Source organism: Mizuhopecten yessoensis, unplaced genomic scaffold (genome assembly GCF_002113885.1).
Source record: "Mizuhopecten yessoensis strain PY_sf001 unplaced genomic scaffold, ASM211388v2 scaffold11013, whole genome shotgun sequence".
In the NCBI taxonomy this organism is placed as follows: domain Eukaryota; kingdom Metazoa; phylum Mollusca; class Bivalvia; order Pectinida; family Pectinidae; genus Mizuhopecten; species Mizuhopecten yessoensis.
This window is the reverse complement of record NW_018408835.1, coordinates 861,153-887,508: the sequence shown is the minus strand read 5'-3', so window position 1 is coordinate 887,508 and position 26,356 is coordinate 861,153. Positions and strand designations below refer to the sequence as shown.

Sequence of the window (26,356 nt, the reverse complement as noted above, 5' to 3'; positions counted from 1 at the left end):
CACAAGAGCTAAGTATCTATTTCACTTGCCGACTACACAAAGTCCACATTGCACCTCGCCGATCTGTTCGGGAAGGGTTTTTGGTATAATAAGTTTTTGGTATTATAAACGCGTTGTACAGGGCTGTAACAACGAAGTAACATATACAGGCTGCCTGCGGTTTGTCATCGATTCGGTCTCCCTTTCACTGCAGACCATCGATTTCTAATAAACTGGGCCAGATTGCAGGAAGATGTAAAAATGCAAGATAATTGGATTTTTTTCCGATCTTGTTGTTACCTGTTTTCTTTTTAAGACAGGTGCGACTGTAGTTATCTGTATTACACTGTTAAGAAAAATTATACTGCTTTTTATCTATATCGAACCCTGAGACATTAGCAGCTTGATTTCATCGTTAAAACACATGTGGCTGATCTTTACCTGTATTCCACTGTTAAGGCACGTGCATGTGTTATTACCTATATTTCATTGATAAGACAGGTATAATATACACTGTATATAAATCTGTCTATACATATTTCTTTTTGAGTCCGACTGAAGACGCCCTATAATGCAGAAAGGCCTAGCGGTTGGTATTGGATACTGTTTATTTTATTCTATATTTTTTTCTTCGTTTTCTAACAATTATGGAACACGTTTTTCCAACAAATATAAAACACTGATGTAGGGCCTGGATAACATCGGAGAGGGATGGATTCTAAGTACCCGTGGAAAACCCACGTGATCGGGCAGGTTACCAAAATACCTTTTCACGTACGATCAGGGGGTCGAACCATGCGGCCACCCCGTGCCAGATGGGACTTCGATTATCTGTATTCTGCTATAAGACACTGGTTCGAATCCATGTAAAAATAGTACAATTCTTGATACTGTTGGATTGCTTTTGTTACCTGTATGTTACACTTGATGACTTCGTTAATTGTATAAAAATTCTACTCGTTGACACAATTTTAAAATCTGTGTCATTATAGAATATTGCATAATTGAACACATCATTTGAAAAGACCCTGCAGCAAACCTACCATAAACTAATGATGGAAACGGTCATTATTACTGACGCCAGATTCATACATAACTATTTACCGGATGTTGTTGAGCAATTTCGTTCGTAGAGAGGAAGTAAGTTAAGTGGGACTGCGTGTATTGTTGACAAAAGCTAGACTGGCCCCTGTCTCTAGAATATTGAATAATTATGAAAAATAATTTAACTCTTATAATTTTGATCACTTGGATGTCTGATTCTAGACTAGGGGGGTAAGCTAGTTGTAGAATACAGCCGGGAATTTCTTCATAAAACCTAGGGGCTGGTGGCCAGTTTAGACAAAAGCCTGTGCATTACGCTCTACTATAGAATTATGTTTTTTTTTTTTTTTTAACTGTTTAATTTACAACAATTATGAAACAATTTTTTATAATTTGTACTAATCACTCTTTTGGGCCCGGATGTTAGCGCGCGGGGGTATTTATGTGGGAGGAAACCGGAGAACCCGGAAAAAACCAACGTGTTCGGGCAGGTTTCGCCATACCAGTTAACGTCCTATCGGGGAATCGAACCACCGGCCGCCTTGGTGAAAGTGCGCTATCCACTTCGCCACGCGACCACCCTAAACATAACTTGAAGCTGATACCTTCTAACAGTTTTAGGTCTTCAGTACTGCAGTCAAATATAATATACGGTATTTTCATCTCACAGGTTTTCCGTATACCATATTTGGTCATTTTCGCGGGTGGTTTTATTTCGCTTTATTTGCGGTCACCAAAGATAGCGCGAAAATGAATATTTAAACATAAATACTATAAACAAAAAATGAAAGAAAAAACCTGCATTCCATTGAAGATAAAACACCTATTCAATATCGCATTTTATATTATTTTTATAAAATACTTGAAAAATAAATCCCAACTCCAAAATACAAAACTACCCTCTTGAGCGCTATAATTTTACATGGCAATGTTGAGCAAAAATTATTTGCCGCGACCTTGTTCTGATCCGGACATTAATGTATAAACCTGTCGTTTGAAATATTTTAACCGACTTTTAACTTAAAGCATGGCGCCTGCGTCACCACTCTATATCAAAGTGGTAAGACGTAGGCGGTATTATCAAATGAAAAGAAACATTCAAGCAAATGTCACGTGATCACGTGATTGTCCTCGAGCAATTCAAATGATTCAAATTACAGTTAACGACCTCGAGCAGTGTATTGTCACTTAATTGGCAATGATGGTCACGTAACCGCGCTGTCTATTGTCCTCTTGAAATCCTTTAATCAAAGATACGAAATAATTTCTTTAAAAATGACATCAGAATGTTTTTTAACGAGTCATTGCCTAGAATAGCACCAAACGTTCAATAGATTATTTGGGAATGTTGTTTATCACGCGACCTTAGTGAATCAAAACTGATTTGTATACAATTTCACCAATCTCCATCTGTATGATGAATTGATGCTATGTTTTGCCACGTGACAACCCCTAGATACCTTGCTTGTTTATTTATGAATTCAGAAACGTTCTCTGTCAATGAATGGCTAGCCATGTTTTGGTATATGTATCTTGTTATACTCTTGATTATTTTCCATAAATCACCATTTCAACAGGGATGCGGAGGTATATTTTATCCTCGACTCCGTTGATATTTTAGTCTTAAAACAGAATGATTGAGAATTGTAATGATATGAATATTCACCCAATTAAAGTCCTTAATGGTTATATTAGATGCTAAACAATATTTAATCATTTCACAAAAAAATCGTCAGGGGGAAAATAATACATTTTGCATAGAGCAATGTGACGCCGAGTCAACATGATAAATCACCGACCTCCACGCGATTATGATCAAACCAAATGAAATGTATGAAAGACCGCACGTACATATGTATAACTAAGACTGGAGTTTGAAAGGAAATTAAGAACAATGAAAGACATTTGTATATCTAGTGACGGGAACACTACGTTGTACGTGGAGGTTACGAAAATCAGGGAGGAAATGCAAGGTCTGAAGGAGGGACTAAAAAGGGATTCTGCTCGAATAAAAAACAATAACCGTGTACCGATTCCCTGCTGGCTGATAGGCAATTGAACTTTGCAATTAAAAACCTCGTACAGTCAACACAAGAGAACGAAAACAGTGACACAGAACATACTAAACAAAATGTGAACACACTCTTACGAGATGGACTCAAATTGCCAAGGGTAAAGATAACTCGTGCAATCAGGAAACAAACAAAAGGCGGTTACCCTGGTGTTATCCTCGCAACTGTGGACACAACAGAAAATAAACAAGAAATCATGGAAGCAAAAAAAATGTTAAAAGAAAAAAAGCGTTATAACAAGGTTTACATAGAAAACGACAAGTCAGGAACAGAATCAAAAATGGATCGCGCGTTACGTCTGGTAGCGAGAAACCGTACTAAACGTGTAAATTTCCACAATGAAACAGCGCTCGACCGTGACGACCGTGACAACAGGTTCAATTCAGGGGACATGTCGCGAAGTCCACACATACGTACAGGTGACATCCGTTCCCGTGGCCCCCTGCGGAATAAGAGAAGCATGCGCAGTGAAGGCGCCGATAGGCATTCTAACGAGAACAGTTCAAGGTCACACAGGTCAAGCGTGGATTCAGAAATAAACTATCACCGTGAGGATGAACATAATAGGAATTACGGTCGTGTCCGGAGTCGTTGGGGCGATACTCAACACAGCAACTCTCGCCGACAATAGGATGAGATGCGGATAGGTTGCTGGAATACTAACCGGTGGTCAAACGGTAGTAACGATAACTCTCGTTTTCGCGAACACTTAATCAACGGTTGTGAAGGAGATATCAAAGGTCTATGTGAGACCTTCCTTAAAAACTCGGATAAACTCAACATTGATGGCTACTCCTATATAGGGCGGAACAGGACCAGTCTCCATAAAAACGCGAAACGTGGATCCGGTGGTGTGGTTTTCTTTACTACATAACAGTCTGTTCGATCGTTTCCACATTGAAACTGATAATGACTCAAATGAAGGTAGATTATGGATCAAACTTGAAAGTAATTACTCAAAGTTTAATATGTTTGTATGTATCATTTATTTGCCTCCAGAAAATAGCGCCAGGGCAATTGACCCCGCCAACCTCTTTAACACTTTACTTCATCAAATCAATATGTATCAAGCCCAGGGTTATCTCTGTATAAAGGGTGATTTTAATGCACGAGTTGGAGATCATAGTGATTATATTGAGGGTGTGGATCTCATCCCTCCAAAACAACACTTAGATACTGTGGTCAATGGTTTTGGCGATATGTTTCTAGATTTCTGCACAGACTGTAGTATATGTGTTCTTAATGGTAGAATTGGTTTAAATGATTATACATGTATCTCCACTAAAGGTAAATCAGTTGTTGATTACGTATTGGCACCACATGTGCAACTTCATAAATTTAAGAATTTTAAAGTGCATAAAATGACCGACTTGATTAGTAGTCTAGATATTGCTGTCCCCGAAAAAATACCTGACCATTCTTATCTGGAGTGCATAGTGCATGTTCCAAATAACGTATATGATACAAATCAATCAAACACTAGCAAGGAAAGTGTTAAAATGCATCCTAAAAAGTTTAAAGCAAAGAAACTGCCCGACAATTTCCTGGTATATAGTGATGACCAACCATTAATCATGAATACAATTAATCGTATAGAGAATAAATTGTTTAATGTTAATGATGTAGATGATGCATATGCAGAATTTCAAGATTTTCTTAAAAGTGAGATGGAGAAATCTGGTGCAAGATATGCTGATAAGAAAAGCACTCGAAACATAAATAGAAAATCCCTATATAAGCCATACTGGGATGATGTGCTACAACAAGCATGGGATAATGTCAAGGTCAATGAAAGGTCATGGCTTAGATGTGATGTTTCAACAGCAGAGCGTAGGCGACTTAAAGAGACATATTGCATTGCTAGACAGTCCTTTGTCACTATTCATAGGCGGTATAAACACCAATATCAGCAAAAGAAACAATCGGATCTGAATGATAAATTATTTAATAAAACTAATAGTAGGGATTTCTGGAAAGAAATTGGTAAACTAGGTATCGCTGAGGACAGAAAAGCTACGATTCCCTTTTAGGTTAAGAATGACCAAGGCATAGTACATCGAGATACCCCGTCAGTTATTGAACGTTGGAAAACGGATTACGAAATGTTACTCTCCACTAATCACGGATCTGAGGCGTATAATCAATATGCGATGACTTGAAAACTGGTAATATATCTCCCGATACGAGTACTGATGTAGCCATGTTAAATGCAAAAATAAATAATCAGCTAAAGATCATCAAGCCTCTGGCATTGACTGTATACCGGCGGTAGCTCTGATAAATAATACGTGTATAAATGTTTCGATAGCGGAGTCGTACCGGGTAAGTGGCGAGAAGGGATAATTAATCCCAAAATTAAGCCAAACAGTACCGCCCCTCAGGTACCGTTAACTTACAGAGCAAAAATTTATTGTAGTATTTTAAATAATCGTTTAACAAAGTGGCTCGAAATGAATGGTAAGTTGGCTGATAAACAAGATGGATTCCGCAAAGGTCGCAGTTGTCAGGACCATATCTACTTGCTTTATTGATTTACAAAAGACATTCGATACGGTAGATAGAACATGTTTATGGTATAAGTTGCAACGTATTGGAGTTAAGGTAATAGGATTGTGTCGCCATTTCTCAGTGGAATTTATTCAAATTTTGTAGTTATATTGCTTTGAAGTAAAGAAATTATTGGATATTGTTGCGGATTGGTGCCGTAAATGGAGGCTTAGTATCAACCCTTCGAAGTCTAAAATAGTCCACTTTCGACCAAAACACACCCCAGAAACTGGTGTCCAGTTTACATGAGGAAATGTTTTCATAGAAACTACTAACAGTTATAAATCTCTTGGGCTTTGGCTTGATGAATATCTAGATCTTAAACTTGCTGTAAAGGAGCTAGCTAAGTCCGCGAGTAGAGCACCCGGGGCCTTGACAGCTAAGTTCATTTCTGTGGGTGGTATGACGTTTCCCGTTTTTAATTAATTATATGAATCTCTGGTGGAGCCAGTATTATTTTACTGTAGTGCCATTTGGGGGCAATCCGAACACCGTATTATAACCAATGTACAAAATAGAGCGATGAAGTTATTTCTAGGTGTTGGAAGAAATTCTTCCAGTCTAGGTAAAAAAGGCGATATGGGTTGGATGTCTTGTGTATCCAAACAACGAATTGAAGTTTTTAGGTTGTGTTGTAAGTTAAAATCGGTGGATAATGACCGTATTCTGTACAAAGTTTATTCATGGTCCGCCAGGAAAGGTAAATCATGGGATGTAAAAGCTAAAAAATTAGCAAGTAAGTTTGGTATCGCTAAAATTATTAATGACGCTCTAAATTCAACTAAATCCGTTATGTCAAAAATTGAACAGAAAATGTTCATCAAGGATGAAGAGACTTGGTTTTCCAGTCTTTGATGTGATAAAGGTAACATTAACGGCAATAAATTACGAACATACCGTTTATTCAAAAAAGATTTACAACCGGAACATTCCGTCACCACTTTAATGCCGATACCACACCGTAGTGTATTAGCCAAGTTAAGAAGTGGCAGCTTACCGCTACTTATAGAGACGGGTAGATATACACGTCCAGTCACTCCATCAAATGACAGGCTGTGCAATTTCTGCGATAATAAAATTGAGAATGAAATCCACTTTTTATGTGAATGTAACCTATATTTCGACCTTCGAGTCCCTCTGTTTGAAAGAGCAAGTAATTTAGATCAATCATTTATTTCAATGGACCATAACGGACAATTTACTTTTCTTATGAATGAAGAATCGCTTCAACCTTTCTTAGCTAAGTCAGTTTTCCTTTTTATGAAAAGGAGACGTGGTAGTTTTTAAAACTTGATATGCATTTTAGATTTTTTATGGCTATATCCCTCGTAATATATGGTTCATATTATTGCTTCTAGTGGGTAACATTACGATACTTTCACCATTTACTATAATTTCAGTTTTAATGATTTTAGTAAATCTAAATCATGTATTTTATATGTATTTGATGTGCTAGTAATTGACAATCATCGAGGTCTCGACGGTGGGGGAGGGGCGACTTGTCGGTAGGGATTGGCCCAACCACTCTCGCCCTTCTCCCACCATCGGATCCTAAGCATACATTCAATTTTTATGTTATGTACAGTATAATATATGGTTCTTTTTATTGAGAATCATTAATGGATTCTATGTTTTAATATATATAAATTTTATGTAGTGTCTCGTAAGTCAGTATGGCTTGGCATATTTTGCATATGTGTAATTTTATTATGTAAGTGATGTGTTATGTAAAATATGTGTGACACTTCAATAAAATATTTTATTATTATTTTTATTATTATGTATAATTATAGTAAAATAGAGCACCACATACATGTACATGCCTAGCACGCATGCTAGTAACTGTATAATCACATATGAAGGTTTAAGCAAGGTGGCTTAGGACCATAGTATGCGTTCGCTAATGCAGCTTCAACGAGGTCCTAATATCATAGTTATTAAAAATTGATTGATTGTACTTATTAATAATCGTACACATATATATTGTAAAACGCATTAATATCGTGTATCTAGCTGAATAGGGGGTTATTTCAAAAGTTGTATCATAATGTCAAATACAGTTACAACAGTTCTCTTGTTGTGGTTACAATGTTTCAGTGAGGTAGCACTATAGAGTCGGCATCTGTTCCGCGCTATCACAGGGTGGCAAACACGAATATATCGCAGCCTCCCAAAACACACACGCATACACTACACGCATGCATCTTGCACACATGGGAGGCCGTCCTAAAATGACCATAGCTGTTGAGGACGTTAAACAGTACTAAACCAAACGAAACCAATCTTGGTCATTCTGCATATATCAAGGTCCTTGAAATAATAGGTGCTATGCCCTGCTAAACGTTCAGCATTCCCGTTGTCAGTATAATGTGACCGGGCGGAATGCTGTGCATTCGGCATGGTATTTCAGTGAGGTAGCACTATACACTCGGCATCAGATCCGCGCTATCGCAAGAAGACAAAAACACCAACATACCATGCCTCCAGCACACATACCCAAACGTACGCATTCATTACACACATGGATGTACATGTACGTGACGCTTAACCAAATAGAACCAAACCAAACTAAGTAATACTGCATTTCAATACAATAGTAATGTTGTGGACCTTGTTGCTTAATACTGAAAATACACGTCTTTGTATGTTGTTATGTTGTGAAGTTTATGACAAAACACACTTCGCTGTAACATCCGTTATCTCGTCTGCTTTCCCATAGCTAACACCGATGCTTAAATTATACATGTATATACAACGCAACGGGGACTATCATTAGTACGGCTTCAACGTACAACACAAATCGATATGATTGATTAAAGATGTGCCAAGAACTTGATTTATTCCTTTTTTATATTAATTATTTTTTTGCGCTGGACTGCTTTACCGATAAGACATAAAATGGGACATTTACGACCGGAGATAACACCTGTATAATTTACACCTGTACAGCTATCCTGTCGGTTTCCCTTTGATGAAGGGGCATCGATTGTTTACCCGGGCGATAAAACGGACATGTTTTATTGGGACGCGTCAATTCTGCACCACGTGATCAAAGCACCCAGAGGTTTGCGGGATGATGACTGCCACGTGAGCAATATATACACCACTTGACAGTGACATCATAATAAGGAGGTATTTTGACTTATGTACCATATTTTTATCATTGCAGATATATATTTTGTTTGTAAATCATGATTTCTGTATATTTGTGCTCAACTGCGACTGGAGGTCGAGAGGTGGTGTGTCGATTATTGGAAGGAGAAGAAGAAGAATAGTCATGTTCACTCGTTAAGGTGGATTGTCCCATCTTGTTTCTACTGCATAAAGACGCTGCATTGTTTTTCTTTTTAAGGATTTTCCCCATTAATGCTAATAAAAAGACAAGTAGGGATTTAAAACAATGTGATATCATTCCCGGAATTGTTGTAGAAAAATGTAACAAATGTAACATCCGGCAGCACAGTAGAACTGAAAAACGGAACTCTTCTTTCGGCTCTCTATCATAACAAAACAATACACCATCATGTACACCTAATACGGTCAAGATGACAGCACATTTACACCAGATATGCATACGTGTATAACGGTACACGGAGAAGTTAAAACAGCGGAAAGTCACGCGAATAGCCTTTTAACCGATCCAGCTTTCTGATTGGAAAATTGATTTCCTTCATTGAGTTGTGTTTGTAAAGGTAAAACTTCAGTAAAAATATCCAATTACGTTTTTGATCAATAAATACGTGCTAGCGCTTATATTAGAGTATACCCCCTCCCCCACACCCTACCACTTATTCTCCAGCCCCAAACCTTCCCCGTCCAGCCCCAAACCTTCCCCGTCCAGACCCTAACCTTCCTCGTCCAGACCCTAACCTTCCTCGTCCAGCCCCAAACCTTCCCCGTCCAGCCACCCGTCCAGCCCCAAACCTTCCCCGTCCAGCCCCTAACCTTCCCCGTCCAGCCCCAAACCTTACCCGTCCAGCCCCAAACCTCACCCGTCCAGCCACAAACCTTCCCCGTCCAGCCACAAACCTTCCCCGTCCAGCCCCAAACCTTCCCCGTCCAGCCCAATATAACCTCTGGATATGACTTCCGTATAATCATTCAGCTCTGCGTCATGGTTTACACAAACACATCTGATCCTACATTGTTTGTAATACCTGGGCGTATATTTGTTGAGACTGTGGATGTGTTTGTTTGTTATCGGTTCGTATTTCGAACAGCTCATATTTCAGAAATATCACCTGCCTATACCACAGGAAGAATTCGACCAAGGTACATTTCATTGTACACATATAGAAATGTGCAAATTAAGTTCAGTGAAACATTATGCTCCCTAAATCATTTGTTTGCGACATAAGTTTACCTCTCCTATTGTACAAATCCCTAGCACGTGCGATTTGACCACGCGCCGGGTGATAATCGGACCATAAGATAACACGACTGGTACAGAAATAATAAAACCAGTCAATTTATTACGCCGCTTTTCATTCGGAAACACGTTATCACTGAGTTGATTGCATTCCGACTTCACCTTCAGACCGTTTCCAGGTATTACATAATCGTGCATGGTAAAGTTGGATCAGGATGACGGCCTTAATTTCCGGATCGATTGGACACTGATTATATCGTCATTTATATATACCTCTGATGCTAGCTAGAATGACATGAGGAAAGGGCGAGTAGAGGGGAGATATGAGAAAGGAGTGGGAGGGGGAAGGGGAGGGGGAGGGGGAGGGGGAGAGAAGGTGAGTGGGGCACTCTTGTCTTATTGAGTCATCTCCTATATGATTGACGGCGGCTGAATTGTGGAATAACCGAATCCGTGGTAGGAAGATGGTCAGATAACCCAATAACCGGTGTCTGGATATAGCGGTATTACCGATTACGAGCTGAGAAATGAGCAAAGACGTTAATATAGTCGTGGCATCGCTGTTAAAGTGTTGGTAGTTTTTTATTGTGTTTTTTTTTTCGAGGATATTTTACCTGAGCTACGTTGCTGTTCTGTCAGAGAATAAATTACATCTAGGACTTCTAGCTCAGACCAAATATGGAACAAATCCTTTCATTCCTACAGAAGAAGAAGGATTTTTAAGAATTTGCTATGTTTCCAATATTGGGCCCCGCCCCTCATGCCCTGGGGGCCAGACCCACGGTTTATACAAAATTGAGTCCTCTTTTACATGTATACTACATGCTTTGTTTTCAAGTTACGACTGACGAAAAAATATTGTTCATATGTTTTGTTGAAATGTAGTATTTTTGGAAATCTCTTTTAATCACACAGTTTTAGCATACTGTGACTTTATCAAAAATATTGAGAAGTCTTTTCCTAAACCCCAGTTAAAAGGCGTTCCAGCACATTTTGTTGAAAGTAACAGCTAGCTTACAAATCATTTTCTGCGAAGGAGATTGAGCATCGATGCTGATGTGCACATATTTGATAAAATCAATAATAAGGTTAAATTTACGCCAGAAAACTGAAATAGTCAAAAGCAAGTATCTGCTTTAAAGATATACACAACCACACACAAAATAACGCAAGGATCATCAATGTATGTGTTTCATATAATTTCAACTGCGTCATCAATTATTGTGTACTTTTTAAATGTGTTAATTTCAAACGTGTCATCGATTCTTGTGTTCCTTTCAAACGTGTCATCGATTCTTGTTTTCCTTTCAAATTTGAGATGAATCAGTTCACAGAGCTCAGATAACCTTTTTTTGATATACAAGTGACATTTATTTTGTTACATTTGAAATTTGGAAAAAAAATATGTGTCATCATTATGATAATATTTTTTTTATTCAAGCAGTTTATTAGTTTGTCTATTTCCTTTAAATATTGAATGAAATACATCACCCTTGTGTATATATCCTTCATTTGGTTATGAAACTTTTTTATAACGAAGAGAATTTGAGGTATTTTAATAAAAATCGACATACCTAAATCTCAAATGTTGAAACAGACATGTCATTTTAATTTGTAGAAACCACAAGTTGATAGGAAGCTATTCACTCGGTCAATGATCCCTATATCACGTGACTAACACGATACGTCGGGGCCTTGAACTTTGACATTTTCCCATCCATTCTAGGAACTAACCTTTCGTGATTATCGACAAGAAGATTTTCGTTACAAATTTGATTTATCATTATGTGTCTTTGTGTAGTAATATCATTGTCATACAATACACTGCGTACCGTTCGTTCAACCATGAAGTATGGGACTGAAGTCATTAATGTTAATTTGCGTTCTCATGTCAGAGTGCCGCGTAAAAGTGCATCTCAAATGGCGTAATGTGTGATTCTTGGTCACTGTGACGCTTCACAACAAATATGAGAATGCTATGCTGGGTCACGATGGAGTCCGGGTCACCGTGATGCTGTACTATAGACATGATCATTGGTTAAGCGGTAACTTGATTAATGCTGGGTCACTATGACGCTTGACTACAGACATGATGACGGTATGCCGTTCCATGATGTACCTGTAGTCTGGGACACTGTGACGCTTTGCTAGGAGGGAGGTTTACATAAGTCTCTTTAAAACGTCCTAGGCATACTTACTGCAACGTATTGCTACAAGACTGTCATCGTCAATATGACGTTTTGTAAAGATACTCATTGACGCTTTGCCAAAAAAGCTGGTACGGCCAGTTTGACGCTTTGTCATGAGGCAGGTAAGGTCATTTGAACGCTACGCGAAGAGATAGACAATATTTCTTTGATGCTTTGCCACGATGCAGACATTAACCACGACGTTTCGCAAGGAGGTTTACATGGTTTTCTCCCATATTTCACAGGTGTGCCTACGGTTATAGCCGGGAAAGATCAGCATGTCATCCCGTAGGGGGAGATAGCCTCGTGCCGATTAGCACGTGTTCAATTGTGACGTCATTAAAATACGTCATCGGTAATTGTGACGTCATCAAAGGGATGATTTTTTTGGTTGTCTAACCCTCGGGTTAACCAACCAAAAACATCACCCCTCGGATTGGAGATTTCTCTGTTACACTCTCAAGGTAGTGGAAGATTCTATCAATCTCAACGCTTTGTCACGAGGAAGACAAACTCACTGCGACGCTTTGCCATGGCGCAGACATAGTCACTGCGACGCTTTGCGACGACGCATACCATGCTCTTTACAACGAGTTGTCACGTGATAGACATGCTCACAGCGACGCTTAACAACGAACATAGTCTCTTCGATGATTTTTTTTATCATAAAATAAAGCAGAATTCGCTATTTTGAAGCGTGGAAACGCTATTATCTGTATGGGAAGGTTTTGCAAACAATACACGTACATGCTGTTGTTTTTTGTCCTCGTGTGCTCGTTTAAATTCCTACATCAACAGATTTATTTGCAATTTGTCACATAATAAATGTAGCGCGTGAAGCTCGCCAGGCTTTCACAAATTAAGCACTCTTGCCTAGCGCTTGATCAGATTCAGACCACGCCATACAGCAACTGACCTCGTCTGTAACGGTCTGGTGATGGAGTCAGGGCGGCTATATCTCACACAACTTTGTAAAGGATAGTTGTTGTAACGCAAGTTCAACGTATATTTTTTTCAAGTAGGATATCTTGAAACTTTCCACAATCCATCAATAAATCTACATGGTTATAATTCAAACAGTTAAATTGAAAACAGAAAACGCATATAAAGAATATGATGAGAAAAAATAGTTTTATCCTTTCGTCTTTGAAAGATTTGTAAAGCTAACAAGTATATTTTTTTTACCGAAATCTGTTCTAATATTGTATGACGGTTTTATATTGTAGTTTATATGCACCACTCCAATGTGTCTCCCCTGTGTGTTATTATTCACTCTTGCTGTCTGTGCATGCGTATTTCAGAAATTAGCGAACGCGACGGTCGTATCCATGTTGTTATTGATAGACCTGGACCCGTATTCATGAAACAAGAATAACGTTTAAGTATGAATTCTTTACTGAAACCTATGCAGGTTGATGGTGACATTGGGCAAGGTTTGTTGTTGTCGTCAAGATCTAGCTTGGAAATACATTGAAGACACGAGACATTTTTTTTTATTAAATTCCTCTGATTCTCAACTCGGTGTTAAATTGTTGCATGACTTGGTTAAATACTACAAAAAACCATGTTGTTATATATGTACTATAAACATGATGTGTATGTACTGTTAAATATTGAAAGGAGAGGGCTTGTATAGGCTATGCCTGTTGCCCAATTCCAATCGTACTTTATATCTGTGCAATTAAATATTCTGAAATGAAAATAAACTATTCCTTTGTGTGATATGGATGTCGATGTTTTTGAGTAAACTCATTAATGTGCGTTATTTGTTTCGCTGTCACTGCCCCGGTTCCTGCATTAAGGACGTTACATTAGTTGTATTAGACATAGATTTATAGATAGCTGGAATCTAAGCCAGGTTTAAGTACTGTTTTAAGCAGCGGTACCCGCACACAGATGATATTTAAGGCATGTTTTTTACGTTACAGACAGGAACAGGGGACAAAAAAAAGATGGTCCCCAACACAGGTTTGACTTCAGCCACAGATAAGCGAGGCTACAGATAGGTGGCATTTTAGGTCGGTTTTATTGAAGTTATCAATAGAGGTGACTTGTAGATAGATGGATTTTAATGTTTGATTGTATCAAAATACAAGGTTACCTTTGAACCGACGATCTGTAAGGGCAGAAGGTTTGATTTTAGTTATAAATAGGTTAACCTACGATTGGAGGTTACAGGTGGTTATAGACAAACCGTCTCCGAGGCGATTTGACTGTAGTAGCTTACTCAGACTGTCTACGAGACAGGTTTAATGTAGCTATAGACATATCGTTTTTTGAGACAGGCTTAATTGTAGTTAGGGATAGCTATAGACGTATCGTCTTTGAGTCAGATTTAATAATGGTAAGATGTAATGTAGCTATAGACAGATCGTCTCGACGACAGGTTTGATTTAAAATAGGCGTAGCTATAGACAGATCGTCTCGACGGCAGATTTAATTTGAAATAGGGGTAGCTATAGGCAGATCGTCTCGACGACAGACTTGATTTAAAATAGGGGTAGCTATAGACAGATCGTCTCGACGGCAGATTTGATTTAAAATAGGGGTAGCTATAGACAGATCGTCTCGACGGCAGGTTTGATTTAAAATAGGGGTAGCTATAGGCAGATCGTCTCGACGGCAGGTTTGATTTAAAATATGGGTAGCTATAGACAGATCGTCTCGACGACAGGTTTGATTTAAAATAGGGGTAGCTATATATAGACAGATCGTCCCGACGGCAGGTTTGATTTAAAATAGGTGTAGCTATAGACAGATCGTCTCGAAGGCAGGTTTGCTTAAAAATAGGGATAGATATAGACAGATCGTCTCGACGGCAGGATTGATTTAAAATAGGGGTAGCTATAGACAGATCGTCTTGCAGTCAGGTATAACTGAAGTTAGGGACAACTATATACACGCCGTCTTTGAGGGGTTGCTATAGACAGATCAACTCATAGCAGGTTAAATTGGAGTTGTAGATATGGTTTCGAAGTAAGTTGTACTTGTAATTAGGGGTAGTCGTAGATAGAGATCGTTTCTGAGGCAGGCTTGACTGTAGTTAGCGGTACCTACATACAGCGGGTCTCTGGGACAAGTTGACCACGACAGGACATAACTAAAGATCTTATAACGTCAAAGGCCATCATTACGACTACTTGTTTGATGAATATGGATGATACACAGATTAACTTTTGTCAGATGAATTGATGACCAGACAGTGACATGATCACCCATAATGGTCAGTTATTGTGGTCAGTGTATATAAATAACCTTATTTCGTCTAACGTTAAAGACTTTAACCAGGGCGCCATCGCTTGACCTTTAACCTTGCTTTGAATGTCGAATACATTTGTGTTACATCTAATAGCCTCGTGATCAGGAAAAAGCTTGAATCGGGTTTCAAGAATCAAGCTCCATTCACTTTAGAGTGCATTCAAATATATATCGGTATGCAAATGCTTGTTCAAAACAAACTAAACCGCAATATGATAACTTATTAATATTGTTTAAAAATAATAAATTCGGTTTAATACAAAAAAATAATAATTTATAATGCATTAAGTTTTTAATAAAGTTCAACAATGACATTTTCATAAATAACAGAACTTAAACCAACATACTTAAGTCTTCGGATCTAAGACACCGCAAAGAAAATATATCCATTGACAAATTGTAAAGATAGGATGGGGACGAAGTTTAAATAAGGAAAATGTAATAAATGTTGCGGTGTTAAGGTTGTATGCTACCTTTCACCTATTAAATGTGATTTGACTAATGAGTTACCTCCCTTTATGTTTGTTTCATAACCGTTTCGTTATTACTCTGAACTGTCTTAACGGTATTCCATGTAACACGTGTACTCCGGTGAGCGTTTTAATTTTGTCATAGTTTAAATAACAAAGTGAGTATTACTATTTTTGGCGACCAACTTAAAGATTTCAGTGAGATGTTATCAAACTTTGCACAATACAGTTGTTCAGTCTACTTCATACGAAGTACAACCTCGATACATATTGTATGGTGACACTCGTTTCATTTGCCACCTCGCTTTCTGACAAAATAATTTACGGTCCACATTTCTCGTTTTCTTTAGAATTAAATCGGTGATATTTTTCACCATTATTCATAACTAAAGCAAATGTTTCACGTTCTGTGGGATCAAATTTGATTTTATATGTAAATATTCTCTTGATCTTTTGCCCTTATGACATATTATATAGATGGCATACTGTATAAATGGTATATATATATTATAAAATAGTACAGAAATTGACATAGGGAAAAACAGTACACTGTAGTAGTTATTCCGTCTTTGCATATTGCAGAGTTATCTTCTCTTGGGAGCAGGTATTGATTGTTACGTCACTTGTATGTGAGAGTAACGTTATCAATTTTGAGAAAACGACGTAATTTTCTCACACAAACCAATGACGTAACAATCAATACCTGCTCTCAAGAGAAGATAACTCTGCAATACGCAAAGACGGAATACAAGGGCAGTCACAACGGGAGATGCTGATAGTTGTTAGGGTCCTTTCTGTCATTCAAATAGGGAAGACTAAACAGAGAAAGGTGTCTTATAGCATTTGACAGATGAATGGTAAGACAACATGCATTTCACGTGCAAATTATGCAGCATTAATGAGGACAAAATGTATCTAAATGAAGAGGAATTTACAGAATGTATTTTAGGCTCGGATGGTAAGACACAATTCTGAAATGATTCAATAGCATTGTTTGTTTCATGATCTGACGCAAAGATATAAAAAAAACTCCCAATCCATCTTTATATTTTAATAAAATATTAAGTTATTTTTGATGTTCGCTTGTAATTTACTTAAACATATTGTTCATAGCATATAGCAGTGACAATTAGAGATTAAGGAAAATAAGAAAGCATTATAATAAAAGTGTTTGTTAGACGTATTAATGAGTAAATCATTACAGAATGCATTTCAGAATTGCATCTTTCAAATTGAACATTAAGAGTTGTATATAGCACAACATTAAATCTTACTTCTTGCAACGCTAAGACGTTGCTCCTTTTTATCCAATATACGTTCTAAATAAGTAACACGAAACAACAAAACAAACAATAAAGACAACAGATATATATTACACGCCTGAAAAAAACCAAAAACACAAACAACATAAACATCATATACTGTAAATCGTCTGTTATTCGCGAGCAGATTAATTTCGCCAGAGTTTTAGTAATCTGCTTATTTTGTACCACGTGATAGTACATGTACCTTACAGAAAACTAATTTACCGCAAACACCGGTACGTAATATTGTTTGAGAAATATATGTAACTGATACATAATGCTGCTGCTTTTCCACAAGTAGTCATACTTACCAATTTACATCCGGGATAGTAAAGATATAGGTTGACAGTTGACCTAGCTTATTGACGGTTTGTCTACATGTACAACGTAATTGGAGTCTGTTTAGCTAGGGACATCTACCAGACCACAAGGGCTCTCGATGCGGTTATATTTTGTAAACCTACTAGTGTCATGTATATCTATGATCGAATGATAATATCTATGCAAGTATTTATGAAACCGTTATCATTTTCAAGTATGGATTCTGTGTTCAAACCAACTTTCATTGAAATCACTTTTATCGTATCAGACGATCAAAAAGTCAAATGTAAACTTTGAGCGCAAGAATTCGGCATGAGAACGAAAATCCCTCCTTGAGCATGAGAACAATTTCATGATTACGGGCCCAGTTCGTTGTTAACATAATATACACATTTCGGCCACAGCCTGGAAATACGGGGACATTGTAAGAGACAATGTACGTGACAAACAATAGAGAAATGGCTTAATTTGATTTATCGATTATCTCAATTGTATAATTTGAAGTCCTAAATTTAAATAAGTCCTTTGGTTTTACGCGCCATCCTTTGATATTACGTCATCATGTAAGAGGTTGTGAAAGGTTATTGTTGAATCCCGTTGTGGAAATTGCACATATACGACTATATCTGACTCTAAATTCGATGAAATGCAGTATATGATGTTAAAAAGCAAACAAAACGAAGCTCAATGATGAAAGACAATGAAATCAGTGCGCAAAAACATAAACATGACAAATCACGTGATTTAACATCAACGTTAACATAAAACATTAATAAAATTAAGGTACGCTACACCAGTGCTATATTTTAAGGATCCCTGTGCGAGGAATAAAACTTTGCATTCGAAACTAATTTTTTTCCGGCATGACTGTAGCTCTGATAAATCATTTTTGGAAAGAAACGTATACCTCGCGGGACTTAAATGAAAACAATATTGAAATGAAATGAACAAAATGTTATCAATGAACATGATCAGAGTGTTAAATATTCTGTTGGACAAGACCGGGGTTCGAACCCAGGACTTTGTATTGTTATACCATCAATGGAACTGACTAAGCTTCCCGGACATCGGACGTGTACGAGCCCAAATGTGCTGCATACGTCATGCTGGCTCGTGCACTTCCAAACGGAAGTTAAGGGGAAGTTACTGTATATAGGAAAAACGGCAGTGTAGTGGGACAGGGATCCTTATGCGCAGACAAATGACAAAATAACCTTGTTGACAGATAACATTAACAGACACATCCACGCACTTAGAGAAAGCAAGGAAGTGACGATACTTATTGATTTAATAATGCTAATGATGAATTGATATTCAAACAAGACAAAACAAGTATTAATGTAATTTACAAAAAATATGAAGTAACACAATTTATAAAACAGTAATACATAAAGCAACTCGTATATGGAAATCGAAAGTAGAAATACATCTACGACGATGGTTACGTTTATAGAAAGTAGAAATGGGTTGCCTACCTTCTGGGCTGAGGTCAAGGTTGGCTAAATAGAAGACGCCTGAGCGGTATACAATCTCCTGACAAATAATGGCGAAGCTGTATACGTCTCCTTTCTGGGTCCCCTCTGGAGGTCGGTAGTGCATGCGTAGTAGCTCGGGTGCCGTCCAAAGTTGTGCTGAAATAGATTATAGGTATGTATATAAAACATTGATCATTCCCTAATTAGAAAAGGAAGTGAGGTACTGCACACCGGGTAATTTCAACCCGTCAAAATACGTTGCCAGTGTACCTTCTCTACAACGTTGCTATGCATTGTCAGTTGTAAGCTAGCATTCGTAGTCCTGATAAATGTTGACTTAAAACAGAGGCCAGAAGCCATAATTAGAGTGCGATAAAGAGATTTAATAAAGTAATGATACTTAACATGTTGGATTTGAGAGTTTTTGATATTACATCTACACCAAAACAAAGCATCACTAAAAAGTATTCCACCCCTTTAACCGAGAAAATAATGAAACAAAATTGGTTTTGCATCTTCCTACCATCATGGCGATGAATGCCCTTACGAAACCTTAATGTCTTCACTGAATGTTTTTGGATGTTTTATACAACGTCACATTAGAATTGATGTTCCGTCTTTGCGTATTGCAGAGTCTTAAGGTGAGCATTTCCTAAAATTTGAAGTATTTAATTGTCTGTATCAATAATGCATAGGAGACAGTTTAGCGTCATCTTAATGTTTGCGTCTTACGATGATGTAACGTAAGGCGGGAGATAAGAGTCAAAGTGACGCTGATTTTTCCTCGCTCTGTGAACATGATTTCTGTTTGTAGTGGTAAGGAAAATACAGTGGAAATGTAAATATTACACTATGGTATTGTTACAGCACGCAGAGACGCATATTCCGTCTTTTCGTATTGCAGAGTTATCTGCTCTTGTGAGCAGGTATTGATTGTTACGTCATTTGTTTGTGAGAGTAACGTCATAATTTTTTTCAAGAAAAGCAGAAGGATATGTGTGTATAGATTAGGTATACTACTTACGCCGACTCGGATGGGAAAATCACACACATGATCTCAAGTAAACTCTCCAAATAGATATTTAAAAACTATACGGTGGTGTCCCTAATCCTATCATTACCTCTTTTGCTGTAACCCATCTTTAACATCTTATATATATATATATACATATATAAATTTGTATTATGTTATTTCGTGACATATATTCATTTTGTATATATATTTTCTGTTACGGAAAGGACGTAAGTAAGTTGCAATACCTTTTGTCCAATCCATTTGTCTTTTGTTGCAATACAATTGATTTAAACTAATTTTTGAGAAAACAACGTAATTTTCTCACACAAACAAACGACGTAACAATCAATACCTGCTCAAAAGAGAAGATAACTATGCAATACGCAAAGACAGAATATTGCTGCGGCCATCATGAAGTGTCCTGGCAACAGACCGTAGTCAGACATGATAAATATCAGTGATCGATACAATACGTAATTTACTTCACGGTAATGTGGTAACGTGACTGAAAGTTTTCAATCAACGTTTAAAGCAAATTGAAATTGATGCTTGCATGTAACACTATCAAAAGGCTTTGTTATGTAACAGACCACCGTAACAGTTGGCTAGACATAGTATCAAGCTGATGCAAACTAATGAGGCAGCACAAGTACTTCAGCAGAAAGTGATCAGGTGAAAATAAATTTAAAAAACGGCCAATAGTACTCGTTTGAGCATTCTCTTCATTCGTTCTTTCATTTAACAATCAATGGCTTGTTTCATTAAAACTTAAAAAACACAAAATGCTGTGATTGATTTCTATCTCAGTCTGAACTTTGTATTACAGATTTCAGCATCGCTGTATTTATCCTGAATCTTTATGAAAAGAGATGTATCTGAAAGGGCGCTGGTAAGTATCGTAATGGAGGGGCGATTTTCCGAAATCTATGTACAATTAAGAACAGAGCTTTAACCCGTTCACCCCTATGTAACTTGAGTGAACTCTACCATACACTAATTTGGAAGAGTCCATTATGGTCTACAGTGGTGAAAGGGTTAAGGTATGCACGTTCCTAAATCGATGAAAAACGTCTTTAAATGTGCGCATGCTTCAAAAAGGCCGCAAACGTATAAAGTTTCTGACACGTATGTATATTTTGTCTAAACATATAAATGATGCTGTACATCTATGTTTGTTTTATAAAGAACAATCATTGTGCAAATAGTTATACGCAAACATTTCAGAAAGGCAGTGTTCATTTTAGAAAGGAGATGCCTATTCGATCGATCGATAGGGCGTGTTATTGTACATTGCACCAAAAATACGAACCGTATTTTTTGTGTTAAACATGTAAGGGTACATCGTTTGACCTACAATATAATATTTGTTTTTGCTTTTTATTCTCAGCTTTTTTCCCCATAGCTTAAGGAACCTCATACCACTGCAAAAATCAGTTACTATTCATTGGAAACTGTGTTTCCCGGCATGACTATAGATTTGATAATCATTTCTGAAAAGAAAACCATACCTTGCGGGTCTCTCCGAAAAATAATAGAGATAGATAATCAACAGCAATGTTCTGGGTGTAAAATACCATGGCGGCCTGACCACCATTCGAACCCTGGACCTGATATTGTAATACTGTCGTTCTAACTGACTGAGATACATGTACTTGGCCAACGGATGTATCCTGGCCAACGGATGTATCCTGGCCAACGGATGTATCCTGGCCAAACTGCGCCAAAGATATCTCAAAACGAAATTAAGAGGGGGTTACTCTGTATAATCCAGAGTGCAGCGGCTCTGGGATGCTTAAAAGATTAATAGTAGCCATCCCAGATGTGAGGTATGGATAAGGTCATTCAAACCCAAGGGCTAAAATATTGAGCAGGAGACCCGAGGCTTTGCCGAGGGTATTTTGCTCAATATTTTATCCCGATGGTTTGAATTACCTTACATATGTATCCATACCTCACATCCGGGATGGATTCTATTTCTTGCTTATTACCTTAAACCTGTAAAAACAGCTGCTCTTCTGGTTAAATTGTAAATTGTCCACACATTTCTCATTTGCATATGAAGCCCGGCTGGCAATTGTTAATTACGTCAATGACCCTGACTGACACTAAAACGTCATAAAATGACGTCACGAACAATAGCGTGACCCCGAAATTAAAGGTCACTATAATTCCCCCGCCAGTCTGTATGTGTAGGCGATCCAGACCCGTGGGTCGGATATATTTTTTCCAGCACCACTAGAAATGCGGATATCTTGGTCTAGTGTGCAAGAATATATTTTACTTACTTCTGTAGAAGGCGTACATGCCTTCCTCCACATCATCAGGGGGACCTCTGAGAGCGTGAAGTCCAAAGTCTGTGATCTTCAACACGAAACGGCCATCAACCACACAGTTTGTACTCTTCATGTTTCCATGGCTACGGATATCACTGTTAAATAGGTACGTCATTCCCTAGTAAATAAAAAAAAAATGCATATTATTGTATAGTGTATATACTCAATAGTTATCACTTACATGGTGTTCGGCGTTTAACCAGCCAAAATATATGCGATTTCGTATAATTTTACTCATTTAAGTTCACAAGTTTCAGACGCACAACACACGTTGCAAGCGATCGTTATATATGTTTGCTGTTAATTAGTGAAATCATTGACCTACGTATTTTTTGACAGCGAGATAATATCAAGCTTTACATGTTTTATGACGTCACAGTTCAGTGACATCATAGCAACCAAACTCGTATTTGATTGCACCTGAAAATGGCGATAGATACAGGAATGCCGAAAATTAATAACACTTCATCATAACATTGTTTTGTCATTTTCATTTTCACCTTTGATGCTGGGGGCCGAAATGATGGTAATCAAAATTCATCCAAAATATAATGTTGAAGCTAAACAGGAGGAGCGTGAAATCCCTTAATTATATAGATTTAAAAATTTAGAAAGGTAATGGTAAATTTAAATTCAACAAAGGGCCAAATGCAATCTTTCGTATGATGTACTCAATACATTAATAATCGACAACAGTGCTGGTGTCTTCTCCCTCACAAGAACACTGAACCGGAACCGGAAAGCTTTTATGAATAGTTCAAAGAACTACAAATGAAAGGGAAAGTCAGCATCTTTTCATCTCTTTGCACGTCAACTTACACACCCACATTGGCGCATTGTAGTGACACTGTGCAGCATTCGAGACGTTCCTTTATTGCATTTGTCTTTGAAACTCCTGCTGTTTTCTGTAGAAAATATGCCTATCGTGATACGAGGAATACAGGGGATTATGTATTGCCCTGCATGCTTTGATAAACCATTCTCTTTGATCCGATCAGTCCGTATGTCTATCCCTAGTTAATACTTGTACACGCATAACTGATGTGAGGCGAGTTATCTAGTTCAAAGTCACTGGAAACCAAGGTCCTCGACAATATATTCAAAGCTAGGTAAGATTTACGACGAAAAAACAAATACAAAAAACAAACCAAAAAAACGCTTCTGCAAATACAGTTAAGGTTTAAAAATCAAATTCTGTATTAATACTATTTAAAAATTGATTTGAAACACGCCACATGAAGACATAGACAGATTTTGTTTATACTATTAAGACATCTTTTAGACAGTTTTAGAAACATGTATTATGATATGTCAAACTAACAAGTCTGTAAACAGTGGTCCAGCAAAGCGTCTTTATATTTCGTGTCTGCTGTTTGAAACCCATTGCGTGCTCCTTTACTATATCTAAAGGAGAGGAAGAGTGTATTTAACGAAAAGTATAATTGGTAATTATGGTCACGTGATCAGATAAACGGATTTTTTAGGACCATTCTAAGTACGGATCAGCCGACTACAGTGATTTTTCACATATTTCGATAGAGAATTCCTTCAAGACATGTCAGTCAAGAAAAAATATTGAATAGGTTCCTAGCGGAATATTTATATAACAATGTATCGATCTTATCTCGTATAACATCGATCGTTTAATCAAGTACTCTTAAAGTATGACCGGGTTGTTTCAAGCCATTGCGAGTAACACTGACAGCAATTTTTCACCACCAAGCTTCGTTAGAGAAATCCCGCGCTGAGGTAATTTTTTAATTGATTTTCAGTTTAAAGCATGTCAATATTAGAAGTACGAACTGCAAAAGATCCTGTCCTCCTCAATATCTAACTATAACGTCCTCCTCAATATCTAACTATCACGTCCTCCTCAATATCTAACTATTACGTCCTCCTCAATGTCTCACTATCACGTCCTCCTCAATATCTAACTATCACGTCCTCCTCAATATCTAATTATCACGTCCTACTCAATATCTAACTATCACGTCCTCCTCAATATCTAACTATCACGTCCTCCTCAATATCTAACTATATGTATAACGTCCTCCTCAATATCTAACAATCACGTCCTCCTCAATATCTTACTATCACGTCCTCCACAATATCCTGATCACTTCTCTGTTCGGCGTAGCTTGCACTAGACTACTGTTAGCATTACAATCGTTTGCACAGGACCAATGTTTATTAGGGCCATCTGACTTACGTTCAATGAAGCGTATCTATCTAGATGGCAGACTTACCCTCAATATGTACCCTATATATACCCTACTACTCTTCATCCATAACCGGTTGTAATATTTCTGCTAAGTAGTTAGAGACTGTTTGCTTATTTTAATTGTTTCGGGTTTAACTGTCTTGTAACAGATACTAGTATTATTATTAGGAGGAGGCACGGTAGTTTAGTGGTAGGACGATGGGATCGTGCTCGAAGGGTTTTGGGTTCGAGTCTCGTCATGGCACTGTGTTGTATATTTGATGAAGATACTTTACTCCGCTTGTACCAGTCTACTCAGCTGTAAATAAGTACGTCGTTGGGTCGTGCTAGAATTGTAGAATGCTAGCTGTGATGCTCCCCAGGGAGATGCGAAATATATTGGCTGGTTGCAAAGGCCCTATAACCACGGATACTAATTTGTGAACCGCTTTGAGACGACCTACGAATTAGGTTGTGATAAAGCGGTATATAAGAACCTCGAATAATTATCAGTATTATTAATTATTATTATGAAGTCGGGTCCCTAAGAGGACTTCGCCAAAAAAAAAAGAATAGGAAAAAGATATAATATATATTGTACAACATAAAATATTTGTTGTGTATAATCTTTCGTGTTTTTCGTTGATGTTATGGAACCTCAAAAAAATAACCCAATCAATTTAATTGATATTCAGTAAAATCCCGTTTATTACCTATAGTTTCGATTCTATAAATGCATCATATTATTTTCATTCGCAATTTGCAATAAGTACCATTTTTGGACAGTTTCCCCTTTTCAATTTGGATTGTTTTCTATTTTGAAATAGGGGGCACGTTAAAATACTCAGCTGTTTATTACTAAACCACATTTAACATTCAACTCAGCATAATGGCAGTGAAACTTGATAAGGTGGTTTGATATTCTGTAAGGTTAACATAACAAGATATAAACTCTTGCTTTAAAACTACAATATAACTATATATAGTGACTAACACTGATTTCCATCAGATACACAAAAGGGGGAGAACTCTTTCAAATTGATGTTTATTCTTACAAAGATTTCGACAACATTTCTCGTTTCTGCCAGTTTTTGGCGCAAGGTACACAAAGGGAAAGAACCCGTTAAAATCTATGGTTTTTGCTTGCGACTATTTCAACAAAAGTTCTCGTTCTTTTACATTTTGTGGGCACAAGATACGCAAAGGGGAATAAATCGTCCAATTTATGTTTATTCTTAAAAAGATTTCAACAAAAAACCAACTGGTCGGAAAAATACACAAAAAATCCTTAACCATCATCGGCCTTAGTATTTAAAGATATAACATTGGCATCATGTTTTGTTTGTACCAACCAACTGTTAGCAAAATCTCGTTCAACCAGACGCTTGATCACTTTTCTGTTGCGTAGACAACAAGAATCTGGTTGAACGAGACAACTGTTAGCATTATAATCGTTTACACATTACACAATGTCTGTTAGGACCATCTGACTTACGTTTAACGGAGCGTATCTATGACGATGGCAGACTTACCCTCAATATGTCTTGCATCAGTGAGTATCTGAACATCCAGTCCAGTTTGATTTGTTCGTTTTCTAAAACATCCTGCACGAAAATACATCACATATATCATATTCCAACTCCTCCGAGCCTAGCTATCTCAAACAAGCATATAGTCTATCTCGACATAATGGGGATAAAAGGTAAGGTTTCACATGTGTTTCTTACAGATTCATTCTTCATTCATAGCGCCAAACGGGTTGTTTTGTAAAACCGTTTCA

At 37.5% G+C, this 26,356-nt stretch overlaps 1 protein-coding gene across 7 annotated transcripts in view; it reads right to left on the bottom strand.

Moving 5' to 3' along the window:
* LOC110464603 (atrial natriuretic peptide receptor 1-like) overlaps nucleotides 1-26,356 on the bottom strand; it is a 405,449-nt gene that overhangs the window by 38,239 nt on the left and 340,854 nt on the right. For 6 of the 7 annotated variants that reach the window (XM_021519912.1, XM_021519909.1, XM_021519914.1 and 3 more), the window contains 4 exons: nucleotides 26,109-26,180; nucleotides 22,329-22,494; nucleotides 19,029-19,184; nucleotides 17,203-17,247 (listed from right to left, as the gene is read on the bottom strand). In XM_021519912.1, coding sequence (XP_021375587.1) covers nucleotides 17,203-17,247; nucleotides 19,029-19,184; nucleotides 22,329-22,494; nucleotides 26,109-26,180 — 439 coding nt within the window. The remainder of the gene's footprint in view (nucleotides 1-17,202; nucleotides 17,248-19,028; nucleotides 19,185-22,328; nucleotides 22,495-26,108; nucleotides 26,181-26,356) is intronic. The other variant, XM_021519913.1, reaches the window with a different exon arrangement.